This window comes from Meleagris gallopavo, chromosome 6, assembly GCF_905368555.1.
Source record: "Meleagris gallopavo chromosome 6, MGAL_WU_HG_1.1, whole genome shotgun sequence".
Taxonomy (NCBI): domain Eukaryota; kingdom Metazoa; phylum Chordata; class Aves; order Galliformes; family Phasianidae; genus Meleagris; species Meleagris gallopavo.
The window spans coordinates 16,685,837-16,710,159 of record NC_139409.1 but is presented as its reverse complement, the minus strand read 5'-3'; the positions used below and the strand labels follow the sequence as shown (position 1 = coordinate 16,710,159).

The 24,323-nt window shown below is 42.3% G+C and overlaps 1 protein-coding gene across 2 annotated transcripts in view; it reads right to left on the bottom strand.

The window, feature by feature from the left end:
• ARHGAP21 (Rho GTPase activating protein 21) overlaps positions 1-23,844 on the bottom strand; it is a 107,817-nt gene extending 83,973 nt beyond the window's left edge. The window contains exon 1 of one of the 2 annotated variants that reach the window (XM_085227264.1): positions 23,711-23,844. In XM_085227264.1, the coding sequence (XP_085083390.1) occupies positions 23,711-23,788 (78 nt within the window). In that variant the 5' untranslated portion in view covers positions 23,789-23,844. Of the gene's footprint in view, positions 1-23,076; positions 23,122-23,710 lie in introns of those variants that run through there. The other variant, XM_085227265.1, reaches the window with a different exon arrangement.
• Positions 23,845-24,323: the final 479 nt, after the last annotated feature.

Sequence of the window (24,323 nt, the reverse complement as noted above, 5' to 3'; positions counted from 1 at the left end):
TTCAGTAGACTATGTTGGTGTTTCTTTACTCTAACTTCTGTTTCTGATATGATACAAGATGCATTTTCTCTCCCCCTTTATCTAAGTTGTTCATTAACAGATTTCTTCATTTCAGAGAGTAGGTATCCAAAATAAAAACAGGCCTCTCACTAACTTCAGCTGCTGGAAAGTATCATTTTGTAAGTTATTCCACAAAAAAACAAGCATTTTACAGAAAAGAAAAAAAAAAAACACCAAAAAAGTTTCCAAACTGAATGCTAGTAAGGGAGATGGCAATCTTTAAAAACTGGAAGAAGGCTTCTACCATTGCTCTATTGCTGAGATGCATATCCATGTTTAATGGCGACTGAACAAGAAATACAAAGTAACACTTATTCTTAAACAAAGTACACTTCTGTGATAGAACTCAGCACTTCTGTAACATCACCGTGTTAACAAGATCAAACTCGTGAGGACACAAAAGGTTTCCGAAGCTTTCATCACCACTACCTCAGCTCAACTGATCACTACTTGCTTACCACCTTCACATTCCTGGAGGGCAGAACAAACACAGCACGCTCCTGTGGAAATTCCTGTCTGCCTAACCCCCGGTCCCCACAACTGCATCAGCTCTGTTTCAGAGTTTATCTGTTCTAACTACCCTTTGTTTAATAGATCAACAGAGGATGAAAAAGCAAAACATCTAAAAGCAAAGAAGCACGCGTATTTGTTACTGTGTTTTGAGTTAAATGAGTACTTTTTCACCTGGTTATTTTACATCAACTCCACAAAAAAATGCACCATGACTTCATTTGAGCTTTCTCTCCATGGTTACCTTTTAAGGCCTGACCAAAACATTTCAACGCTCATAAGTAATATAGCATCATCATAAAATTTGTCATCACAAAAATGATGATGACTGTAAGCTACGTTACTCATCATGTCTATACTGCATGCATGTCTCCAGAAGACAAACTATGCATAGTGGCAACAAAAACGTTAATTATTATTTTTACTAGCTTAGAGAGTAGGGAGGTATTGAATTTTTTTTTCCCCAGGAACAATGGTAAAAGTATCTAAACTAAATCATATCAACTTGTATGGCTTTTGTAACAACAGCAGAAGTACTAACCGGAAAGAAGGTTTTCTGTTTGCAGAAACAGAAGCACACTCACTGGCACAGTCTTCAAGCCCTCTGCCTGCCAGGTGGCACTTTCTAAAACAGATCATCATCAGATGCAGCACTGAAAGGTTTGACTCTGTATCCAAAACTGGCTTGGGCCCTTCCACAGGTATAATGCTAAGGGACACTACTTTTGTCTCCACATTCCTTGCTGTACTGTTGTACTTCCATGTGACAAGTTCTGCTATTTTTTTTTTAATCCCAGCCCAAAACCAGAACTACATGGTTACTTGCCTGCCCAAGATTGGGCTTCAGAATCCTGCAACTTCTATTCTGAGGAAAAATGTTTTAATAATAAATAAATAATGCCTTACATACATTAGGGCATAAATAAGTACATGGGAAAATAAAGTTCTATCCCTGGTGATCATAAAGAAAATCCTTCAAATGCATTAGGGTGCTTATTTACACATGACTATAACGCGGTTAAATCTTCTCAATAATCTGGCAATCTCTAAATACAAGATCTGGATAAAGCTAATCACTAGGTGCAACCACAGTGAAGCACCTCAGATTATAGCCCAATATCCTCTTATTGAGACCATGATTTATCTTCAGTTTCTCCATTTTTTTTTTAAAGTGTTACTAGATCTGTCATTTGACATTCTGAAACCATCTTCAGTTGCTTTCAGTGTTTTTCGTTTTAGAACACTGGATCAAAACTCTTCCTCACTGCTCTGTAGCTTTCTGCCCTTTCACTAAAGCATTTGTTCAGTCAAAATTGGATAGCCTTGTAAGAAAATACACTTTGGAAGAAGTTAACATCCAGCAAGCTTTGGAATTCTAAGCAAGTTTATGGTTCATTTTAACAATAAACTTTATCAGGTTACAACATGAGTAGAATTGACTTTGGTCTCACGCATCTTGAATCTCCCTCTCATCATCTTTCCTCCCCTAAGACTCCCTCTGTGGGAGGAAATGGAAGTTTTCGGCTAGGCTGCAGTCATGCCAGTGCTGACAGCCAAAGCTCTCCCACCTCACCTCCAGTGGGAAGCACAAATCTAAGTTTCTCCTCCATCCAGTTGACATGTTCCAAATTTCCAGGCACTTCCTTTTCTCCTTTCCTCTCTTCATATTTTACCAAAATTGGCTAGTGAGTTCAAGAGTACCTGCAAAAGAACTAACAGATGAGTCGACTGATGGCAAACACAAAAGAAATAATCAGATTCAACAGTTCTTACTTCTTTGTTTCACTTCATTACAGCATCTGTTTCCTACCCTATCTTTTGTCCAAAGAACACCGGCCTTCCATTTTCAAGTGTACTGCCCTACTCTCCTTCCACATCCCACTATTACACAAGCCACACTTTATAGCATTTACTTTGAATAATAAATCATTCTCTTCTCCACAATCCTACAGTATTATTGTTATTCTACGAAACTGTAGGGATCACAGTCCTCTCACGAAAAGTAAAACAGACATGCAGTGCATCAGGGCTAGCGTTTTTTAACACATTTCAATCCACTACTGCTTGTATGAATTCTTTACAACACCATGGATATCTAAAATAATTACGATGAAATGAGCCTACAGCCCTATTCTTGTCCAAAAAATTACATGAGCATAGGAGAAACAGTCAGGTTTTCCTGATCATCATAATATAATACAGCACAGAACGAGGAGTCTTGGAGGTTTCTAGAGTGTGTGGAAGATAACTTTCTCACACAGCTAGTAAGAGACCCTACCAGAGGAGGTGTCCAACTAGACCTGTTGTTCACAAAGAATTGGTATGAGATCTGGAGGTCAGGAGCTGCCTTGGGCACAAAATAGCAGACCACAAAATGGCAGAGTTCTTAATTCTTAGTGAAGTCAGATGGGGGGGTTAGCAAAACTGCTACCTTGGACTTCCAGAGGGCAGAATTTGAACTAGTCAGGACACTCGTAGTGAGAATCCCTTGGGCATCTGTCCTGAAAGGATTCATAAAGCCTGGATACTCCTCAAGCAGAAAGTCTTAGAAGTGCAAAAGCAGGCTGTCTACCTGTGCTCTAAGATGAGCTAGTGGGGAAGAAAAGAGGTGTGAATCAACAGGGAACTTTTTTTGAGGCTCCAGGAGAAAGAGAGTCTACTTCCTGCAGAAGACGAAATGGACAACTGAGTACAAAGTTGTTAGAATATGCAGGGAGAAAATTAGAAAGGTAAAAGCCAAGCTTGAATTCCACCTGGCCACTGTAGTAAAATAGAACAAAAAACTTCTTTTACAAAGAGCTAAGGAGAATCTCCATCCTTTACTGGACATGTCAGGGAATGTGACGACTGAGGATACGGAAAGGGTTGAGGTTCTCAATGCCTTCTTTACATCTGTCTTTAAAAGTCAGACCAATTATTCCTAATCTACCCCTGACCTGGAAGTCTTGGATGAGGAGCAGAATAAACCCCCTACAGTTCAGGTGAAAACACTTAGAGACCTATTACTCCACCTGGACTGCCACAAGTCCATTGGGCTGGATGGAATCCACCCAAGGGTGCTGAGGGAGCTGGTGGAGGTGATTGCCAAGCAACTTTCCACCCAAATATCAACAGTCCTGGTCAACTGGAGAGGTCCTAGAGGACTGGAGGTTTGCCAACGTGACACTCATTTACAAGAAGGGCTGCAAGGAGGATCTGGGGAACTACAGGCCCATTATCCCAACACTGGTGCCAGGAAAGGCCATGGAACAGATCATTTTAAGTGAGATCACAAGGCATGTGTGGGACAACCAGGGGATCAAGCCAAGCCAGCACAGGTTCACAAAAGGCAGGTTCTGCTTAACCAACCTGATCTCCTATGATAGAAAGACTCACCAGATGGATGAGGGAAAGGCTGTTGATGTAGTGTATTTAGACACAGCAAAGCCTTTGACACTGTCTCCCATAGCATTCTCCTGGAGAAGCTGGCAGCCTGTGCCTTGGACTGGTACACTCTCAGCCGGGTGGCCGGGCTCAGAGTGGTGGTGAATGGAGTTAAAATCCAGCTGGCAATGATCACAAGTGGTTGGTACTGGGTATATCCATTTTAATATCTTTATTGATGACATGGCATCCTGGCTTGTATCAGAAATAGCGTAGCCAGCAGGAACAGGGACATGATCATCCCCCCTTATTCAGCTCTTCTGAAGTCTCCTCTCAAGTGCTGTGTTCAGTTTTGGGCCCCTCACTACAAGAATGACATTCACATCCTGGAGCATGTCCAGGGAATGGCAACAAAGCTGGTATCACTGCATCTAACTCTATGAGGCACAGCTTCTGGAGTACCACTGCAGAGTACAAGGGATCAGAAGCCTACCTCAGCAGCGGTCAGACCTAAGCATATAGTAGGGAAATTCAAATACTAAGGTATTGACTATATAGATGCTAAATGGAGCAATATATTAGACTGAACAAAGGATTATATCTGAAATCTCAAGTATTTCTAGAATTCAGACAACTGGACATACTTTTAAAGCATGCGCAGCACTATGTACTACTAAACATTACTGCAATACCTGCCTGAATGATAAAAAGACAGAAGCCAGGTGTCCAACTTAGTCTGCATTTAACAAGCAATTACTTGCAGCACAAAGGAAACGTGACATGATTTCATAGCACTAAAATTTAAAAACCTTCTATTTCATAACCACAGGATAAAAGAAACTTTTTATGACAAAAACAAACAGTATGCAAAATACATCTGCAGCACTGGCAAAGACCTGTTCTTCCTCAACTAGAAGCACTGCCCCACTGCATTTAGAGGAAGTCAATGGCTTCGCCCTCTAGCCTCAAAATTTCAATTACACTATGAACCCAAGGTAATTTTCAGTGGTTACCACTAAAGGGAAGTACACTGATTGCAGAAAACCACAGAATCAACACACTCAGCACCGCAAGGGATGGTATCTAAGTACATCTTAGTAATAATGTGTCCCAGAATTCTATTTTTAAACCTTGTTTTTCTGGCAACACAATTCATCCATCCAAAATTTGAACAAAAACTAAAGCTCATCACACCCTCTGGAAGCTGAGACAAGCAGAATAACGTACTTCCCCACAACATAACATGTAAGAACACAAGTAGGCAGCATCCTAAAAACAGAAGTTTGCCTAAAAACCATCTGATGATGAGTAAACTTCACTTCTTAAATGACCTCTGTTGTGTACATGAAGTATGTAGCGCTTATATGATGAGGTTAGCCAACCCAGCAGCTTGCATCTTAGGAGGGGAAAAATGAGGAAGTCGGGAAGCCCTGTGCTCTGCCACTTCCCTTACACTTCCTACTATGTAACCCCAACACATTCAGCACTGCAAATAGTGGGTCTGTATGGGAAGGAACGAGAGAAAGCACACAGCAGCGTGAGACAAAAAAAATGAAGTGCAGCGGCAACAAGGTGGGAAGCCCACAGGTCATGAAGAGCCACAAACAGGTAGGAATAATGCCAGAGACACGGCCAGGCCTCGCAGATGGAAGAAAAACTTCCTAGGGACTGGAGAAAACTGGTCTCTTAGTTGTAGCAACCTATACAATTCATGAAGATAAAAAATGACAGCCTCATCTGACATTAACTCTAGAAGCAAGGGCCTACTTCACTCCAGTCTGTGAAGAGTGACTGGTTGACAACTTTTAATTTAATATTTCTTTCCAACCAATTTTGTAAATAGAAGTGAATAAAATGTCTCTTTGAGCTTCAAAACATTTTAGGGTTATCACTATTACTAAAGGGTACAGACAAAGCTGTACCAGAACTCTGGTCAAGAGAGTACCACCACACTGATATGGGAGTTATAACTTCACTCCAACCCTCAACATGTACGCATGTAGTCTCAGCAGTGCTCTGGAAACCAGTAATAGCACCCACGGAAGTAATGACAGTAATAAAATGAAGGACAAGCATGGTTTCTGTGGTACAAAGATCTAAATCATTTATGACTCTACCATCACCATTTTTAATTCTTGGAAGCACTCTAGTCTCAGACCCATCTTTTTTCCTCCTCATTCCCAATATCTTGACAGAAGAGAAAGATGTACATGAAAAAAACTTAGAAACACAAGAAAACTTCCCAGCACTAAGTCAAATCAGTGAGAAATAATCCTCTAGAAAGCAGATCTGCACTTTCACCAAACCACTGATCCTGAAAACAAGCACTGAAATACAGGTGCTATACAAGCGAGGCAGTTCTTTACTTAGCAAGTCAAATGGATTTTAATTTTCCGTACCAAGATCCTCTGGAGTCAGGTGACAAAGAAGAACACTGAAATGTACCTAATCATCACCCTAGTCAAAACTGACATGGGGAGAAAAAAAGCCATCTCTTTCTCAGCCCTCACAAAGAAATTCCAGAAGACAGACTTAGTACCAAGATGAATCATCTGTTACTTTTATTTCTGTGCCTGAAACACCTCTGTCTCCAAAAGAAATGCCACCCACACCAGACCAAAATAGCACTGTTCTGCTGAGCTTCATCTTCATCAAGTACCATGCAGGTAGGCCTCAAAATCTATCTATGTGTGATAAAAGAATTCAATGTTTTGCAAGCTCTGCTTTCTTAATATATAAGAATTCTATAGTCTATAACTGCACTTTCCTGGCCTAAACATAGTAAGAAATAATCTCATTTTTATTAGAAAACATATGCCAATAAAGTTTATACAACATAATAAAATAATATTGGAGGAAGAAGAACATACAGTTTTAATCACTATCAGTGGAGACCACCAACAGGGCAAGCAGCTGTTGAGGTCTTTGCCCAGTTACATGGTAAATGCTGCTGAAAAAGGCTCCTGGACTCCAGCAGCCCATTCCAGTGTTCAACCATCCTCCACGAGAAGATCCTTTACTTGTCCTCAGCTGGAGTGTACGTTACTTTCACTGTACTTTTGAGCAGACTCTGACTATCCTTTCCACAACACCCCTTCCAGCAGCTAAAAGCCTTGCAGAGGCACTTCAGCCTTCCCTGCCACAGGCCTAGCCATGCTGGCTCCACTAGCCTCAGGGCTGAGAAAAGCCCAGTGAGTGCCAAGCAGACAGAGAATCACATCCCTGCACTTAGAAGATGACACTCCAGAGTTATGAACAATAAACGTGAAACCACACCAGTTTGCCACACAGGTAAAGCAGTAGGAATTGTAACACCAATGCTACCAATAGCAGCTGTATGCATTCATTTTCTCCTTCACTGAATTGCCTGAGCCACCCCATCCATAGCTTCTAAAGTAGCACGTAAAACTCAACTTTCTCAAGTCTTTTACCCATTCAAAAAAATAATGCAATACCACACACTAAACTAAGAAACCCAACGACAGATGTAACTTCCTGCTCAGCAGGAAGAGGTGAAGATTAGTAGAGTGACAGAGGATGTCAAGTGGTTCCCATTTTTAGGCTACACAACAGTGACTGACAACACACCAACAACCAAACATTTAATAGAACATCAGCAAACCACCCCTCAATGTTTGTCTCAGATTAAGAACTCTTCATTTGCACTAAATACTGAAGAAAAAATTTATTCTGAAAGAGTCCAGGTCTACAAAAACTGGATACATTTTGTAGAGGAACTGTTCAGCTTGAACTGGTGACTGGGCAGCTGATAAGAGGTGTGGCTGGCCTACGGAACACAGGCAAAGTGTTTGCACCTGCTCTCCCAAGTGACCAGAAGGGGTGGACCCAGGTGGAGCCAACTTCGGCTCATATAAGAGCCAGGAGAACTTGCCTTGGACACAGGCTGCTTTTTAAGAGGAAGTGCTTCACAACCAGTAGAGCCTCTTCACTAGCTGGGTGAGTTCAATTCTTCCTTCTGTCTCTATCAGTCTACCTGCAAATACTTTCCTGATATTGCCAAGGACAATTTTGTTTTTTTGTGAATAGAACACATTTAATGGGTAAAGATTTTTTTCCTTCTTTTAAACTGATAAATTCAGGGTTATAGTGCTAAGCTAATAAGAAAGTAAAAAAAAAAAAAAAAAAAAACCCACCCTAGAAGGTTCTGAGTAAATATGAAACAGTTCCCAGCCCTGCTGTGGACTTAAGGGTTATAGCTGATGAAAAACTGAACACAAGCCAGCCGTGTGTGCTTGCAGTCCTGATGGCCAATGGTGTCTTGGCTTCTATCAGAAGATCGGTGGCCAGCAAGGCAAGTGTGACTGTCCCCCTCTATTTTGCCTTTGTGAGACCCCAGCTGGAACAGCATCTAAGTCTGAAGCCCCCAACGCAGGAAGAGTGCAGAGCTTTTGAAGAGGGCCGCGAAGATCATCAGAGAGCTTAAGTACCTCTCCTATGATGACAGGTTGAGGGAGTTGGGCTTGTTCAGCCTGGAAAAGAGAAGGCTTTGGGGAGACCTCATTGCAGCCTTCTAGTATTTAATGGGAGGTTATAAGCATGAGGAAAATCGACTTTTTGTGTGCAGACAGTGACAGGATAAGGGGGAACGGTTTTAAACTAAAGGAAGAGAGATTTAGATACTGGGGGAAGATTTTTTTATTTTTTTCCTGGGAGAGCGGTGAGGTGCTGGAACAGGCTGCCCAGAGAGGTCATGAATGCCCCATCCCTGGAGATGTTTAAGGCCAGGTTGGATGGGGCCCTGGGCAACCTGATCTAGTACCTGATCCAACAGCTGGTAACCTGCCTGTAGCAGGGAAGCAGGAACATGACAATCCTTCCACCTGAAGTCACACTGTGATTCTAAATTCATTACAGGGAATCTTTTTGTTACTGTGTTAATGTAACTTCTTTCTACTTTTAGTCAGAAATAAACTATTCACTCCCAAAAAAACAAACTGGGACTGAAATAATATAAGAAAGAAATCCAGGTTAAAGAAAACCTGAACCAGCATACTCTTCAAGCAACTGAGAAAGTGTTCCTTCACTCATCCGCCAACAGATTTTCTGCAAGTGAAAAGGAACACACTACTCAGAATGCTATTACAACATTCTCAATAGTTTAAGTGAACTATACCCAAAGTTAATGTGTCAGTGAAACATAATTAAAACATACTGTTTTTCTTGACACTGTAAATTAATAGGCAGGTCCTAGACCACTCAAAATCTATCAGATGTCTGTCGGTGCTTGGTGGAATACTAACATTTCTTCTAGAAATCCTACATGACAAGTTATTGTATATATTATTATGTATTAAAAAAGAAATCAAAGAAACAATCATAGGTGAATCTGAGGAATATAAAAACAAACCAAAACACTAACAGAAATCCAGAAAGATGCAGGGCGCTTTTTTTTTTTTTTAAAGAGGAAGACTAAGCAACTATGTAATAAACATCAAGACATACCAATTCAATTCAGAGTTTCTTATATTCCAGAAGAAAATAGGCCTTGATCCTTAAAAAACTCAGTGTCACATTAAGTTCACACTGTAACTTAGGAATGTCTTCCACCAGTCTTACTGCAGCACTGGGATGCATGGTGGCCCATCAATCCTGAAGGGTTTGGAAATCAGCACAGAAAAATCCCACAGGAGACTACCCTGGAGAGGAGTCCAAGAAAGATGGTTGACTTTCAAGGTCAGAAATGGTACATACCAACGGGCAGGGAATCAAGCAAAGGTGGCACAAGGCCTGCACGGATCAAGGAAGAGCTTCTGGCTGAACTCAAATGTGAGCAAGACCTGGGTGATCCAAAGGCAATAAAGAGACAATGTCTGAGTAATGGAGTCATAGTCACAAAAGCTGAAGTGCAACTGAATCTGGAAGGGACATGCAAGATAACAAGAAAGGTTTCCAAACATACAGAGGACAAGAAGGTGGATTTACAAAGGGGAAACCATGGTTAGCAAACATGATAGCTATTTGGAAGGAGATTATAGGTTTGGTGAAGATAGGGAAGAGCCGTGGATGTCAAAACATTAACAACTTAAGGACAGCTTTTGACACTGTCTCCCATGAAGTCCTCCCAGACAAGCTGATGAAGTACAGGCTAGATAAATGAACAGTGAACTGAACTAAAAACTGGCTAAAGTGCCAGACTGAAAGTTTTGTGATCAACAGCAAGAGGTCCAGCTGGATGCTGGCCACTGGTGGTGTGCCCCAGAAGTCAAAATTGAGGCCAAGATTATTTAAATCTTCTCTGTTGACATGGACAATCAGGCAGAGTGTACCCTTCAGCCAAGTCCCCAGATTATTCAGAACTGGGGAGAGTTGTTGGTCACCATGGGCATCCTGCCATTCAAGTGGATGTTGACAGGCCGGAAAAACAGGCCAATGAGAAACTCAAATAGAAATGTCAGGTCATGCACCTGGGGAGGAATAGCCCTGAGCACCAGCACAGGCTTGGGGTCAATCAGCTGGAAAGCACCTCAGCATAAAAGGCCCTTGGACTCCTGATGGTCAACATGCTGAACAATGTTCACAGATATGCCCTCAGAGCAAAGAAAACCAACTCCTCAACTCCATCAAACAGAGCACAGGGAAGAGAAAACAAAAGGGAAAACTCACTTTGATACGCATCTCAGAGAGCCAGAAACTCTAGCAGGAAAAAAAAACACGGCGGAAGAGGTAGTTCTCTTAGGCAAATTTTGTTAATGCTGGAAGGAGACACCAGATGAAGTACATTCACACTTCAGCCCATGATTCACTGTGAAAGGATGCACAGGAATCTTTTTACTTTTCCTCTCTTTAAGATTTACTTACATTTATTAATTTACAGTTGGTGTGTTTACAGCAAGCAGTCTGTTTGCCTACTTTTGAGGAAGTATCTTTAACTCCATCAAGGACTGCTTTTTTACAATGTCTGAATCTTATTTCTCCTTCATAGTTAATAGCATGCCAGGTTCTAGATATTATTTTTATTGATGTATAGCTAGATACAATTTGTCTTTGAAGCCCTTATACTCTAATACTGTAAGAATACTATGATGCTTGGGATATCTGTACTGAAACCTAGCACCAATTCCCTGGAAATACAGCTAGCAGAAAGTGTATGATACAAATTATTTACTTATATTCTAGTGTGTAATAAAAGAATAATAGAACTGGCACAACTGTTTTTCTCAAGAATTAAAAGGCTTTTTCCAAAAGCCCACTTACTAGAACTGTTGATCTAAAGCCTGCTGAAATCAGCAAGAATCTTTAGCTGAACAGACTGTCACAGGTTATTTTATGGAGTAATATGGTAAGAACAAAGTCATTTTTCATCCATTTTGGCTGTTTTATTAGATAGTGCTTTTTTTGATAGGAAATCTTCATTAACATAAATCATCATAAAATCTTTTCCTACCCATAAATTTTCACTAACTTCTGAAGTCATCTGTATTAAGAATCAAAAAAAGTATTCTAGACTGCAAACATTTTAAGCAATAACTGCAATGGAACTTCAGGGAACTGGATGGAAGTCACAGTACAAAACAACCTAATGGAACAGTAAAGCCTCTACTGCCAAGGGTAATAGCAGTACATAGAATAATGTAAGTCATGAAATGGGCTTGTGAAAGAAACTGAAAGCATCCTAAAAAGGCTTTACTACAGAAAAAGAACTGACTGGAAATATATCTGTAGTGAGAAAATGCAACTATTCCCATTACTTTCCCAAATGAGAAAATGTGTCTAAAAGGAAGAAGCCAAGTTTCTCAAAGAAACAATGACATCTCAGGTTAGAGAACACTGGGAAAATACTACTGCTGCTCATCACAGGTTGTAAAGGTTAATAATCCTCATTTGAGAGCAGATTTTTGCAATCCCTGCTTGCTTGTTCTGCTAATAGGGAAGACTACAAGAACCTTTCAAGGAATGAAAGCTTATGGTATCTCAGGACCTAAGAAGCAAAGAGAAATCCGCCAGGCCAGATTATCTAAGAGGGGGAAGAGACTGCAGCATTAACTGAACTTAAGGTCAAGTCACTCCCACAAATCCTGTTCTTAATCTCATACATAATACCTTTCCCTCAACTCATCTGGTAGCATTAATGGCTTGAATTTAAAGGGAAAAAAAACTTTGAAACATCATGATTGTCCTTTTAGTTAGTGCCAGAAGGGTATCAGATGTTACTGATGGTGTTTGTGCTTCAACTCCCTCACAACAGAGGCAAAACATTGTACAGAGATAAAAATCCTGGTTTCCAAACTTCAGGTTCCCATTCTGAGCATGAGTGAGCCTTGGGACAACTGCTATATCTCTAACTGACATTGCATCATCCCAAATACTACTGTCTCATACCTGGCCATGAAGTGAATAAAAAGGTTGATGTGCTGTAAGAGTGCGGGTTAGAATCTTTTTCTCTAAATAAACTCATATCAAATAATGTGGAAAAACAGACATCACAACATTCTCGAGTTGAGGCTTAAACACAAGAGGTCTTCCATAATTATTCAAGTTTACATACACATAATTTGCCGATTTAATTTAGAGGAGAAAAAACTGATTGTCCACATACAAGCCTAACAGAACTGTTTATCCCATACACACCTCGCTGAGTAACTGTCTGGTATTACCACAGTTTCTTCTCACCTTAAAGAATTTGGTTTCTCCGAATCATGAATCACTGATTACATGAGCAGAAACCATCTCCACCACGAAAGCCATTTAACTTTTCAGGCCCAGCTTTAAAAACAGCACCAAGCAGCGCGGGATGGGTTGGGAAGGGGCAGGTAGTTATTCTGCCCACCAACATGAGATAAAAACCTAAAATCAGCAGAACTCATTTCAAAGTCTTGTAAGAGATGAACCTCTCTTAACCTTTTTGAGAACTGATTTTAAGGACTGGTGAAGAGAAGTTGCTTTTTGCTAGGTACAGCCTTTCCTTCCACTATTTCCCATACCTGTACGCCAGCAGACCCCAAAGCTACGTAGTTTGCTGTGCAGCTCCTCAAAGAGCTATCTTCTATCCCTAAGCAGGTACCACAGAACCAGAGTGGGAGGGGGATACAGGAAACCAACTCTTCTGCAGTAGGCAGCAGACCCAGGTATCATCCACCCAAGGAGGAGAAAGGAGTTCTGCTATAGCCCTCAGGATTTTCCTGGGTCTACTGCTGAGTACTTCCAAGATCGTAAGCAAATAGAAAAGTACAAGAACACAAAAGTGAGAATATTAGATGATCCGCTGATGCATTAAGAATTAATAGAAACTTTAACTAACAAATAAAAGCTAGTATTCTAAGTTCGATATCTAGCCTGAGCCTTCAAGAAACAAGAATTGACCAAAAAAAAAAAAATCATGACCATTTGAAAAACTGTATTTCCAGCTGCTGATAGCGAACAGCTGCCTTGTTTCAGCATGTTTAGCACAGAACCACAGCCTTGGAGGCCCGAAAGCAGAAATTCTGGGAGCTACCATGGAACTGGCACTAGAAGACAGGAAGAAGTCTGTAGGTCAAATCAAAGATTCACCCAACCCCCCCTCACCAAAATAACTGCTGACAATTAAGAGCAAGCATCACTAGAGCATTCTCCAAGCTTCAGTTGCAAACCCGTAAGTCACTCCGCTACAACAGTATTTAGTAACTGCTCTTCCAAAAACATACCTGGATTATTCTTTAGCTTCCATACACACCTTCAGCTTCCAAAGTATTATAATGATAAGTAACATGCTTAATTAACTGCTATGCATAAAGGCCAGCTTCTTTTGCTCATTCTCACTCCAATACTCACCTGACATATATTGCAACAAACAGTGAAACGCTGATCCATACAAATTCAAGGGAGACTGAGGAGGCCACCACATCTCAAGTTCTCACTACACCTCCACAGTCTCCTCTTTCCTAAACTGTGAAGTCCTGAATTCCTTTGGTACACACACAACTCCATATGCTCAATAATCATAACTGCCCTTTCTCTGAGACTCTTCTTGTTCTGTGTTGTTTCTCAGATGGGGAAAAACAAAGAGGGAAGCAAGAGAACCAGGCCTAGACACATCAGCTGCAACCGTGCCATGGATTTATGCACCAAGGTCTGACAGAGAACGTCAGCTGTTCAAAATTATTAGGAAGTGGATGACAATTTGCTTTTTTGACCACCACTAAGAGTTAAGCTACTGATTCTTTAGAACTAGCAATCACAGCTCTGAGGACTTCACTCATGAGCTCCAAGTCAATCATTACCTCTCAGCATTTTCAATGCAACACTGTTTTAACTTCCCCCATACATTCTACTTGACATTTACGCACACTGAGTTTTCACTTTATCAACATACAATGAACATGAAGGGGTCCTTCAGAATTTCCTCACCAACGAAATCTTCACTGGCAAGCAAAAAATCTGTACAAATAGAAAAATAAGTATTTCACTTCCCCACTGCCACTTAACTCATGAAAACAGCAGAAAGACCTGTTTAGCTGTACAGTTGAATCATACTCGCAGTCACAATGTAAACAGAAAAGAAAAAAAAAAAAAAACCTATTCAAAACCACCGACAAAGTCATAAAAAAAAAAAAAAAAGACCAGCTAAAGGGCATAGGCTATGCAGTGCTACTAGTATTGGCCAGCATCCATTATACAACGTCCTGTTTTGTAACACTTCCATACATAAAAAAACCTTTGTTTCACAACAGAGCTACAAGAACCCTTTTGGACACTTATGGATTTTTTGTTTTTCAAATAACAATAATCAACTTTTTTTTTTTTTTAATGAGAACGAAAGAGATGCAATTAATGAGCTTGCAAGATTACCTTCATGACATCAGTATCAAAATACCAGCTTACCCAGGTATTTATGGGTACTGAATTACTCCTGATTCTGATGCACAGATTGCTAGAAATTTACATGAATCATCTTCAATTTGCTAGTGTTCATCCCAGTGTCAATTTGAGGAAACGGGATACTTTGAAAACCTTGGAGCAGAACAACAGCCATTTATTATTCCTTTCCAAAGGCCAGAAAGGAAATCACATTCAAGGCTCACTTATAGGGAGCTCCAAAGCAACTCCTCAATAAATTGAAATAACTTACATAAAGAATGCTGGACTGTGTTCAGACTAAACCCAAATGAAAACAGGGTAAGTACACAGAAGGCCTGTAAAATTGCCATGAAAATTGATTACTCCAGACAAAGTTGACTTATTCACCTTTCACTATGGTAAATGGAAATAATAAAATTTAAAAATGCATGCAAGAAAGGACAAGTAAGATTTAACAGCTATTGATGAATGAGAAATGTTTGTGGCTACAGATGGGAATACTTTTCACAATAATCATAGGCTTGCTATTCAAGTTGCATCAAAACCAGAAAGCACAACAACAGCAACACAGGAATTAAGATGAGACTGATCACTACATGGGAAGGAATCCCTTGGTTTTTGACTGAACCCAAATCAGATCCTCATCTTACAAGAAGAGATCAGATCTTAAAGGTGGTAAGAGCCACCTCCTTGAGGTGCACATACTGGGCGTACTGCTGCTTTCAGTGGCCCAAACAATACAGTTTTGATTCTCAGCTAAGAAGGCTGCCCCAATACCAGGAGCATATCATTGTGTAGACTGCATCTATCTAGTATAAGCCAAACAATCTGTAAGGGCTTTTGGAAATGTGATTATTTTCCTTGAGCTCACCTCCAGGTCAAAACAGGTAGCTCCCCCAGGAAACATATCTGTATTCCAACCTGTTCTGCCTTTGCACTTTGAAATAAAAAAGTACACAGAAATTTGAATTAGAGGACATCTACATGTTGAATGCTAATGTTAAGTTCATTTAAGCAGCATTGACTCCCCTACCCCAGAGAGTTTTAATTTTCTTACATTCTCATCAACTCCTTAATATGAAAAGTCCTAGGTTCTTAGATGAAGAAATAGAACAGGAGAAAATAAAATACATTTTTAAAGGATGGGTGATTTGCAGTTAAATTTCAATAAGTAGTAATACACCATTAAAATGTAGAAACATGTAACTAGGAGAGCACATTATCAGGTCAATCAGTAAAACAAGATGAATTCAAAAACAAGCTCACATTTCTCTTCTCAACAGATGCGTACCAACTATATTCATTACTTGGAAGCATTTAACATCACTATTCTCAATATGATTTAAAGCTTTCTCTCAATTCTCATTCCTGTCCTTCCAAGTGGAAAAATAAAAAGAACAAATCTCGGAATTAAAAACAAGGAGGATTAGGTCATCTAGGCAGCCCACTGATGCCAATGCAAGATTATTCCCTACAGTGTATTTGCTTGTGCTTAATGCAGTCCATACAGTGTGTCCTAACACATTATGCAAATGCCACATACATAAAAGAAAACTGTCTATCTTGCAGCGCACCCCTCCACCAAGAGCCGAGCTGTAATTAGCCACGGCCCCTAAGGAGGCTCCTCATTCACTCTAAGCAAAGCAGCAGCTGCTAGCAAAACGAAATTAAAAAAAAAAAAATTGAAACATAAATAAGGCTACTACCTACATTTCCAAAGGAGTATGCTCATGTTACAAGCATGAGCCCAAATCTAAAGAGCTGCTGGTATTTCTCTAGAAAGCCCACACAGCACCTCTGATGCCCAGCACCCAATTTTTACTACAGCGATCCCAACCAGGCTCTCTCAAACAATGTGCTACAGAGAGCTGCAGCAACAGCTCCCAGTACTCTACTCACAAACACTTTCCGAACTGCAAGTTTTTGAGCAAATATCAGGAAGAGAAAAGCAGCAACATTTCCTACTGACCAGAGTCTGGTGATGGCATTCAAAGCTGTAATAGGGCATAGATATTCAGAAAGATGAAGCAATTATATCCCCACGATACAAATAAGGAGATCCAGAGCTTCGCCTATCAACAAGCAAAAAACAGATTGTAGTGGGTATCATCTCCCCAGAAGAGTTTTTCTTCAAATCTAACAGCAGGGATCAAAGAGCAAATTCAGAAAACTGTTTCACCCTTACAACTAACTAACTAACTAAATAAATAGATAGATAAATAAATAAATAAATAAATGTATAACGATTCAGGAAGCTCCAGTGTAAGGAATGAAAGAAAAGCATATTTCCTTCTGTTTAAAAACAAGAGAAAAGACAGACACAACAGTGGAAAGCCTTCCAATGAAGAAGGTCTGGAAGTATTTAAGAGCTGCATTCATAAAACAGCTTATCCCACCTTGCAACTGTAAGATTAAAAGCATTCACACAGAGGGTGGTGACACACTGGAACAGGCTGCCCAAGGAGGTTGTGGATGCCCCATCCCTGGAGGCATTCAAGGCCAGGCTGGATGTGGCTCTGGGCAGCCTGGTCTGCTGGTTGGTAACCCTGCACATAGCAGGGGGGTTGAAACTAGATGATCATTGTGGTCCTTTTCAACCCAGGCCATTCTACGATTCTCTTTAGCACCTTCAGGTGTACAAGATGTGCAGAGCTTCTGAGAGGAGGAACACAAAGTTTGTTTGATATTGCTGCTCCCACCCATCACCTGCACTTACTTACACTTCTACTGCATTTATCTACTGCTGGTGATGAGGAAAAAAAGCGCCTTCATAAAAAACATAAGAAGTGAGAAGTTATAAGAAGGGCTTAGAGAGGAAAAATACTCACAGTTTACATTAATCTGCACTCTGTATAATGAACAGGCAGAGCGTAACCTGATTATTTCCACTATCTATCAATCTGATCAGACAGCATAACTTTCATCTTTATGTATAATGCTTGGCACAAGACGTTATTTAGTGTACAGATTACCTATTAGGGAAGGCAGACAAACTCTTCCTCTGTAGCACTGAGCTAAATCCAAGGACTTTATGAGCTCACAGGAATTGTTATCCTCTGCAATGAAGGAGCCGCACCTAACAGCTCAGAATGACTTCTGGAGTCCAGTCCATTGACACATGGTCTCAACAGCAGTTACGCCACCCCGCCACTTGCAGAAGGGCTAAGTCAGGCTTTTCAGAAACAATGACCTCTTATTAACAACAGGAAATAAATCCATTTTCATTTAACATCATTTCCTAAGTTTTTATATGCTGCTTCCTAGCCTTTGCAATTCAACATGCAAACAACTGCCACGAAGAACAACACAGCCACTGAACATTAGAAAAGCTTCATTTTTCTCCATCTTCCAGTTGTTAAAGCAAAAGAATAAGAACAGCTACAAGCACCAAGATATATTCTTAGCAGGTTAATCAAACACTGCAGCATCTTTCTCCCCAGAAAAAGATATAGAAAGGTTTTTCTTTTATAATGCTCACAGGTTGCACACGTTCCTGTTATCATCATCTCCTTTACAAAGCAACATACGCACATATTCACAAAATTAAAAAAAAAAAAATCAGCTTCTACTTTTTCCAGAGGCAATACTGAGCTACAATTCTGTTGAGCTACAATTTAGACATCTGCCAAGATGACACTTTTGTACATTCAAGAAGTACAAGATCACAAATGCATAAAGTGCATAAGTGCCATCAGATGTTTTCTCTTTCCCAACTGTTTGCTCAGTTGTTTTTTTGTGTATGCAAGTAAACAGCACAGACAAGGAATAATACATCAGAAAGAGCAGGGATATTATTTTTGCTTTTACTTTAATCACAGAGACTGTTTAAAAGAACTCACAGTAGGAAAAAGAATGAAGTCAGTGCTTTGCTGTTTGTTAAAACTGCTAAAGAAAAACACCTCAGGGCCAGCTCTCTCTAAGGTATTGATAAATGATCAGGATGCTGGACTCCAATACATACTAAGTTTACAGACTATCCGACATTGGGAGGAGCTGTTGATTCCCTTGGGGGGGGGGGGTAGGGAGACCTTGCAGAGAGACCTTGATAAACTGGAAGGCTGAACAACCACATGTAGTTTAAGGCAAGTGCCAAATTCTTTCTGCACCTGGGATGGCGCAACCCTGGATACATGTACAGAGTGGGGGATGAGAGCCTAGCAGAGCAGCCTCGTGGAAAGAGATCTGTGGGTTCTGGTTGATGGCAAGGAGAACGTGAGCCAGCAGTGTACCCTGGCAGCCGAAGGGCCAACCCTGCCCTGGGGTGCACCAGGCCCAGCACTGCCAGCAGGTGAGGGAGGGGTTGTCTGCTCTGCGAGACCTCAGCTCCAGCACTGGGTGCAGTTTGGGTCAATGAAAAGGACATAAAACTATTAGAGACCACCTAAAGGAGGGTAACAAAGACAGTTACGGGTCTGGGGAGCAAGACATACAGGGAGTAGCTGAGGTCACTGTGTTTACTCAGCTCAGAGCAGAGGAGCTGAGGGGAGGCCTGATGGCAGCTGCAGCTCCTCACAGGGAGCAGAGGGGCAGCGCTGAGCTCTGCTCTGTGTGACAGCGACAGGGCCCGAGGGAACGGCATGGAGCTGTGTCAGGGGAGGGGCAGCTGGGGTCAGGGAATGGTTCTGCACCAGAGGGCAGTGGGCATGGAACCGGCTGCCCAGGGCTGTGGGCACGGCCCTGAGTGCTGGAGTTCAAGAAGTGTTTGGACACCACTATTGGACACTGTGTTTGGATTCCGAGAGGTTCTGTGCAGAGCCGGGGGCTGGATTTGCTGATTCCTCTGGGTCCTTCCAACCCCAGATATTCTATGATTTACCACTTTAACAAGTGTATTGCAGTAAATGCAGTTATTTTGCACTGGCACAGTTCAAGGTGATTTTCAATTCACAGGCTTTTCTTCCAGAAGTTCTTATTTTTCAGACAAAGGTGTCTTTTTGGAAAGACAAAATTCAGTTGTTTTTTTTTTTAATTGTCAGGTGCAACTACACTTGAAGACACATCCCCACCTTTTCTGAAGGAAATCAGTAATTTGCTGCTTTATACTATGGCTTACCGAATTAGTAACATTTCCCTACAGAAGAGATCCATGTTCTATCAAATTACCTTAGGCTTATTCTGACACAAATATGAGCAGCAGCCAGCATTAGGCTTGCATGAACAAACAGGCTTTGACTCAATGTTTTCGGATAGTTAAGATGACCACTCTTCCTGGTAACTCTATCTGGTATCTGTATTAAATCTATTCTCCCTTGATACAGTATTTGTGCAGACTTCTCTGGAACACAACTAACAGCCACTTCTAACAATAAGTTTTCTTTCTAGTACTGTGTATTATTTTACATACAAAATCCTACAAATGTCTTTCACTATTTTTTAGTTGTTATATTACATTTAAGCTTCTTTACATTATTGTTCTGCCTCTACACATAGAAAAGGTCTCCACAGATAGAGTTCCAGAGCAGTTCACACATTTACAGGTGTAATTACTGTGTGTCAGTCTGTACATACCTAAATACAGCCCTCCAGTGCTTGTGCTCCTACACTACAGACACAAACACCTGAGTGTCACCACCCTAGGCTTACCAATGTCATCCCAACTAGGCTGGTGTAACAGTAAGCACAGTCCACTAATTGTTGTTCATGAAAATGCCAGTCATTTTCTATTCTGGCTGTCATTGTTGCCCTTCTCTAGTTCCTCACCTGTCCAGCTCATGCAGTTGTCCTCCCCCTGATAAAGTATTAGAGAAAAATGTTGAACTTTTCTTCCCCGTGTCTGTAACCACAAATACTGAACTTCTGAAAGTACCACAGAATTGCACTTTGCTTTTATTGTAGTCTTTGGAAATGCACCTCCTAACTATTTGACCAATACAGAAACTCCCAGGAATTCTTAAAGATGGTCTATTCCTAACAATCCAGCTGTTCAGAAAAGAAAAAAAAACACTAAATTTCTTTGCAGTAAAGAATTAGATATTTCCAATTAAAAAAAAAAAGTGCTCAACGGAAAAAGTATCAAAAACTCTCAAAATTTATTTTTTTTTGTAGAATTCATAAGTAGAGGAAACAATGCTTTACCATGAAAGTTTGCCTTTTGAAGCCACAAAGGCCACAGTTATATTTTTTCAACACTACATTTTAACATTTTTGAATTTTTTTAAATGTAGATTTACTGCAAACTGCACCACAGTTTTTTTTTTTTTTTAAAGTAAATGCAAAGTAGTAGGCAGAGAAAGGGAGTTCATATTTACACTAACAAAGAAGCCAGCACCAGCCTTGAATCCTGTAAATGTGATGTTGTGACTAAGGCAGTACTGCCTGTAACCCAGCAGGGTTTAATCTCTACAGCAAAACACCACTACAACCTGACAAACTGGAGATAGCATACACTTAATAATCTAAAAGCAAGAGAAACCACACTTTCACTTATCTGCCCTTATGAACATAAGCTCAGCAATTCTTGTTCCCATTTGCAAATGTGTGCCAGATTTCAAAAAGAATGGCAAACAGCCCTGAGTGTCTCTGGCCCTCTCTGCCAACTCCCCCAAGAGCCCAGAATACGTGATCTGTCCCTTTGAACAGGCGCTGCAAGCCTGGATGTATGATCTTTGTTCTCAACAATCATTTCGGTGCAGAGCTCCAAAGTGAGAGAGACCACCAGGTACAATGTCAAGGCAAAAGGGAAAAAGAAAAGTGAAAAACAGAAATCATGGTAAAGCAAGACAGAAGTTGAACACAATATCACAGTAAACAGGCAGCCAAACAAACAAAAAAATTATCTACCCACATACCCACTAAGTAAAGGAGTCAAACCATATGTCTGCACTTTGCCCATCTCTGTGTGCAAAGATAACAGAAGCAAGAGTTTCTTGCTCACAAGCTCCCTTCCCTTGTCCAACTGGTGACTTACCAAACCCCGATGCTTATAGCTGAGTGCTTTCAAAACCTCTGAAAGGCTGGAAATCCTAACTTCTGCTGCAGCTGCCTCGCCCATAATGAACATAGGTTGTGCCTGGGCTCTTCCTCACAACTTGCTGCACTTGCAGGTCAATGGCTAAACATTACACGTGCTTGACTTAATACTGCATTACAATGTGAACAACATATGGAAGACAGTGTCCCAAGAACATAAATCACTCCCCCAAAATGCTAATACCTTTAATGCCAGCATTAGCACTCCATAAAACCCCCATCAACTTCTTAGCAAATTCAACAGTTTTTGTTTGAGTTTCTTTATTTAAATAGTAATTTCATTAAAAACATTTCCTGATTTTTTTTCCTGGAGAAATAATGTCCTCACTGCCCCATACACACCCTATTTCAGTAAGATTGTTAACATATAGCACCACCAGCACTGGGCACAATAACTGTTCATCAGCTGAAACCAGACAGTAGATCACAGGCTCAGAAGATCACAACTCTCATTCTCTTTGGTCTTTCACATCATTCTATGAAAGAAATAGAAGAATAAGGAAATAAATTGTACTTTAAGCCATGCAGGAATATGTACGCTAACGTGCCTGAGAAAGCACTGCAACCTTGATTAGCCATTCACAAGGGTCATCTTCATTCAAACAAAGATTACGTCAGGCCTGTTGTGATTAAGGCAGTCATCAGCGTACAATTATCAGGGTAGGAACCTGCTTTCTTAGTATTTAACTGCAACATCAAAATACCAAGCAAAACAACAGGCAGCACAGCCCATTTTACAATCCCACACCTATTAGTTAGCTTTAAGACAAGGAGCTGCAGAAGTGCCAGAGGCCTCATCAGGGCTTACCAGGAGGGAGAGGTGGATTAAGAGAGGAGAGCCAGAGCCAAGAGACCAGACTCGATAGAAATAAAAAGCAGATTTTCACTTTAACACTTCAACATGTGGCTGCTTCCCTCTTCACACTTTACATGAATAGTATTAAGGGATATACTCTCCAAAAGTGCCCAGTTTTCAGTTCAGAAAAGGACATCAGTAACAACACAAAATCCACATACTAATTAACAGTTTACCACCAAGTCTGAAACCTTACCATCTTCTGCTTTTACTTAAAACTCCTATTTTGTCCTCACCTAACCCACCTGCTTTAAGAGACCACAACGGCAGCGAGGAAAATCTTACACCACCATATGTGCCACTTTAAATCAAGGCAAAAAGGTGAATTGAGGATAGCAGCAGACTAAAACCTGCCAGCTTCAAAACCAGCTTCCCTTTCCCAACTCCCTACGTTCAGTATCAGCCTGCTGCAGTTCAGTTTCAGCAGACAAAAGACAACTCTACATAAAAGAGTTGAGCCTTGCGCCTCAACTCAGAAACCACACAGAAGTTTGTCTTTGTGAGCAAAGTTTGAGGCAGACCTTGGGACAGCTCGGCTGAAGCTGTTGCATGTTTTGTTGGTCCGAAGTCAATCGTTTGGCGGAAGTTTACACTGTTAACAGGGAGCGCGCAGAGAATCACTGGATACAGCTCCACGTTATAGACGAGGGGCTGCTTGTCCCAGCACGCACGGTGACACCACGGGGCACGCCAGCAAGTTTTTAAACTCAGAGAGAAGCATTCCAGCACCAAATACCACGGCTAAGACCGCGTTTAACGCCGGTCACAGGCCGCACACAGGCCGACGTTCCCACTGCGGAGCACCGGGTTCGCGCTTATCGCCGCGGGGAGGACGAAGCCGCACCCCGGTGCCGGCGGGAACAGAGTCGCGGCGGATCCCGGGGCCGGGCTGGGCGCGGAGGCGGCCGCACGGCCTGGGGGACGGGAAGGGCCGGGGCCGCCCCGCCGATCAGCCCGAGCGCCGGAGCGGGAGCCGCAGCCCCACACCGCTCCCAGCGTCCAACTCCCGACAACTCCGGGGCGGGCGGGCAGGAAGAGAGAGAGGGAGGGCGGGCGGGAGGAGGGAGGAGAGGGGGCGGCCATTAAGCCCGCTCCAGCCAAGCCGTTCCCCGCGGCGGGAGGCGGCCGCCCGGCCCCGCGCCCGTACGCTCCTACCTGGCCGCCGCCGCCGCCCGGGGGGGGCTCGGTGTCTCCATCTCCGCCGGGTGGCCCCGCTGCCCACCGCGTCGCCATTATTTCATTCCCAGTTACAAAGGAGGTGGAAATCCTCTGGAGCCCACATCGAGGAGGAAAAGGGAGCGGGGAAGCAGCGCTGGAGCCGCTCGCACAGACCCAGCGCGGCGGTGGCGACGACGACGCCGATCCCGAGGCGGCCCTGCCAGGGGTGCGGGCTCGGCCCCCGTCACGCAGCGGCCATGGGGCAGCGGCCGGGCCGGGCTTCAGCGGCGCTCCCCGACGTCCACCTTCATGGCTGGAGCGGGAGAGAGAGCGGAGGTGTCAGTCCCGGCGAGGAGCCGCCACCACCCGTCCCTCGTTGGGCTAATCGCGCCCGCTCGTCATCTTCCTCTTCCTCCAACTCCTCCTATCCCGAGCCCCGGCCGCGGGGAGGAGAGGGAGGCGGGGGCGGGCGGCGCCCGTGCTGCTGCCGCCTGGCTGCACGCGGAGCGGGACGGGGAACGGAGCGGGGCGGGGACGGACGGCGGGAGGCAGAGGAGCGGCGGGACCGGGACCGCCGGCGGCTCTGGGCCGGCCCAACTTTGATCAACTC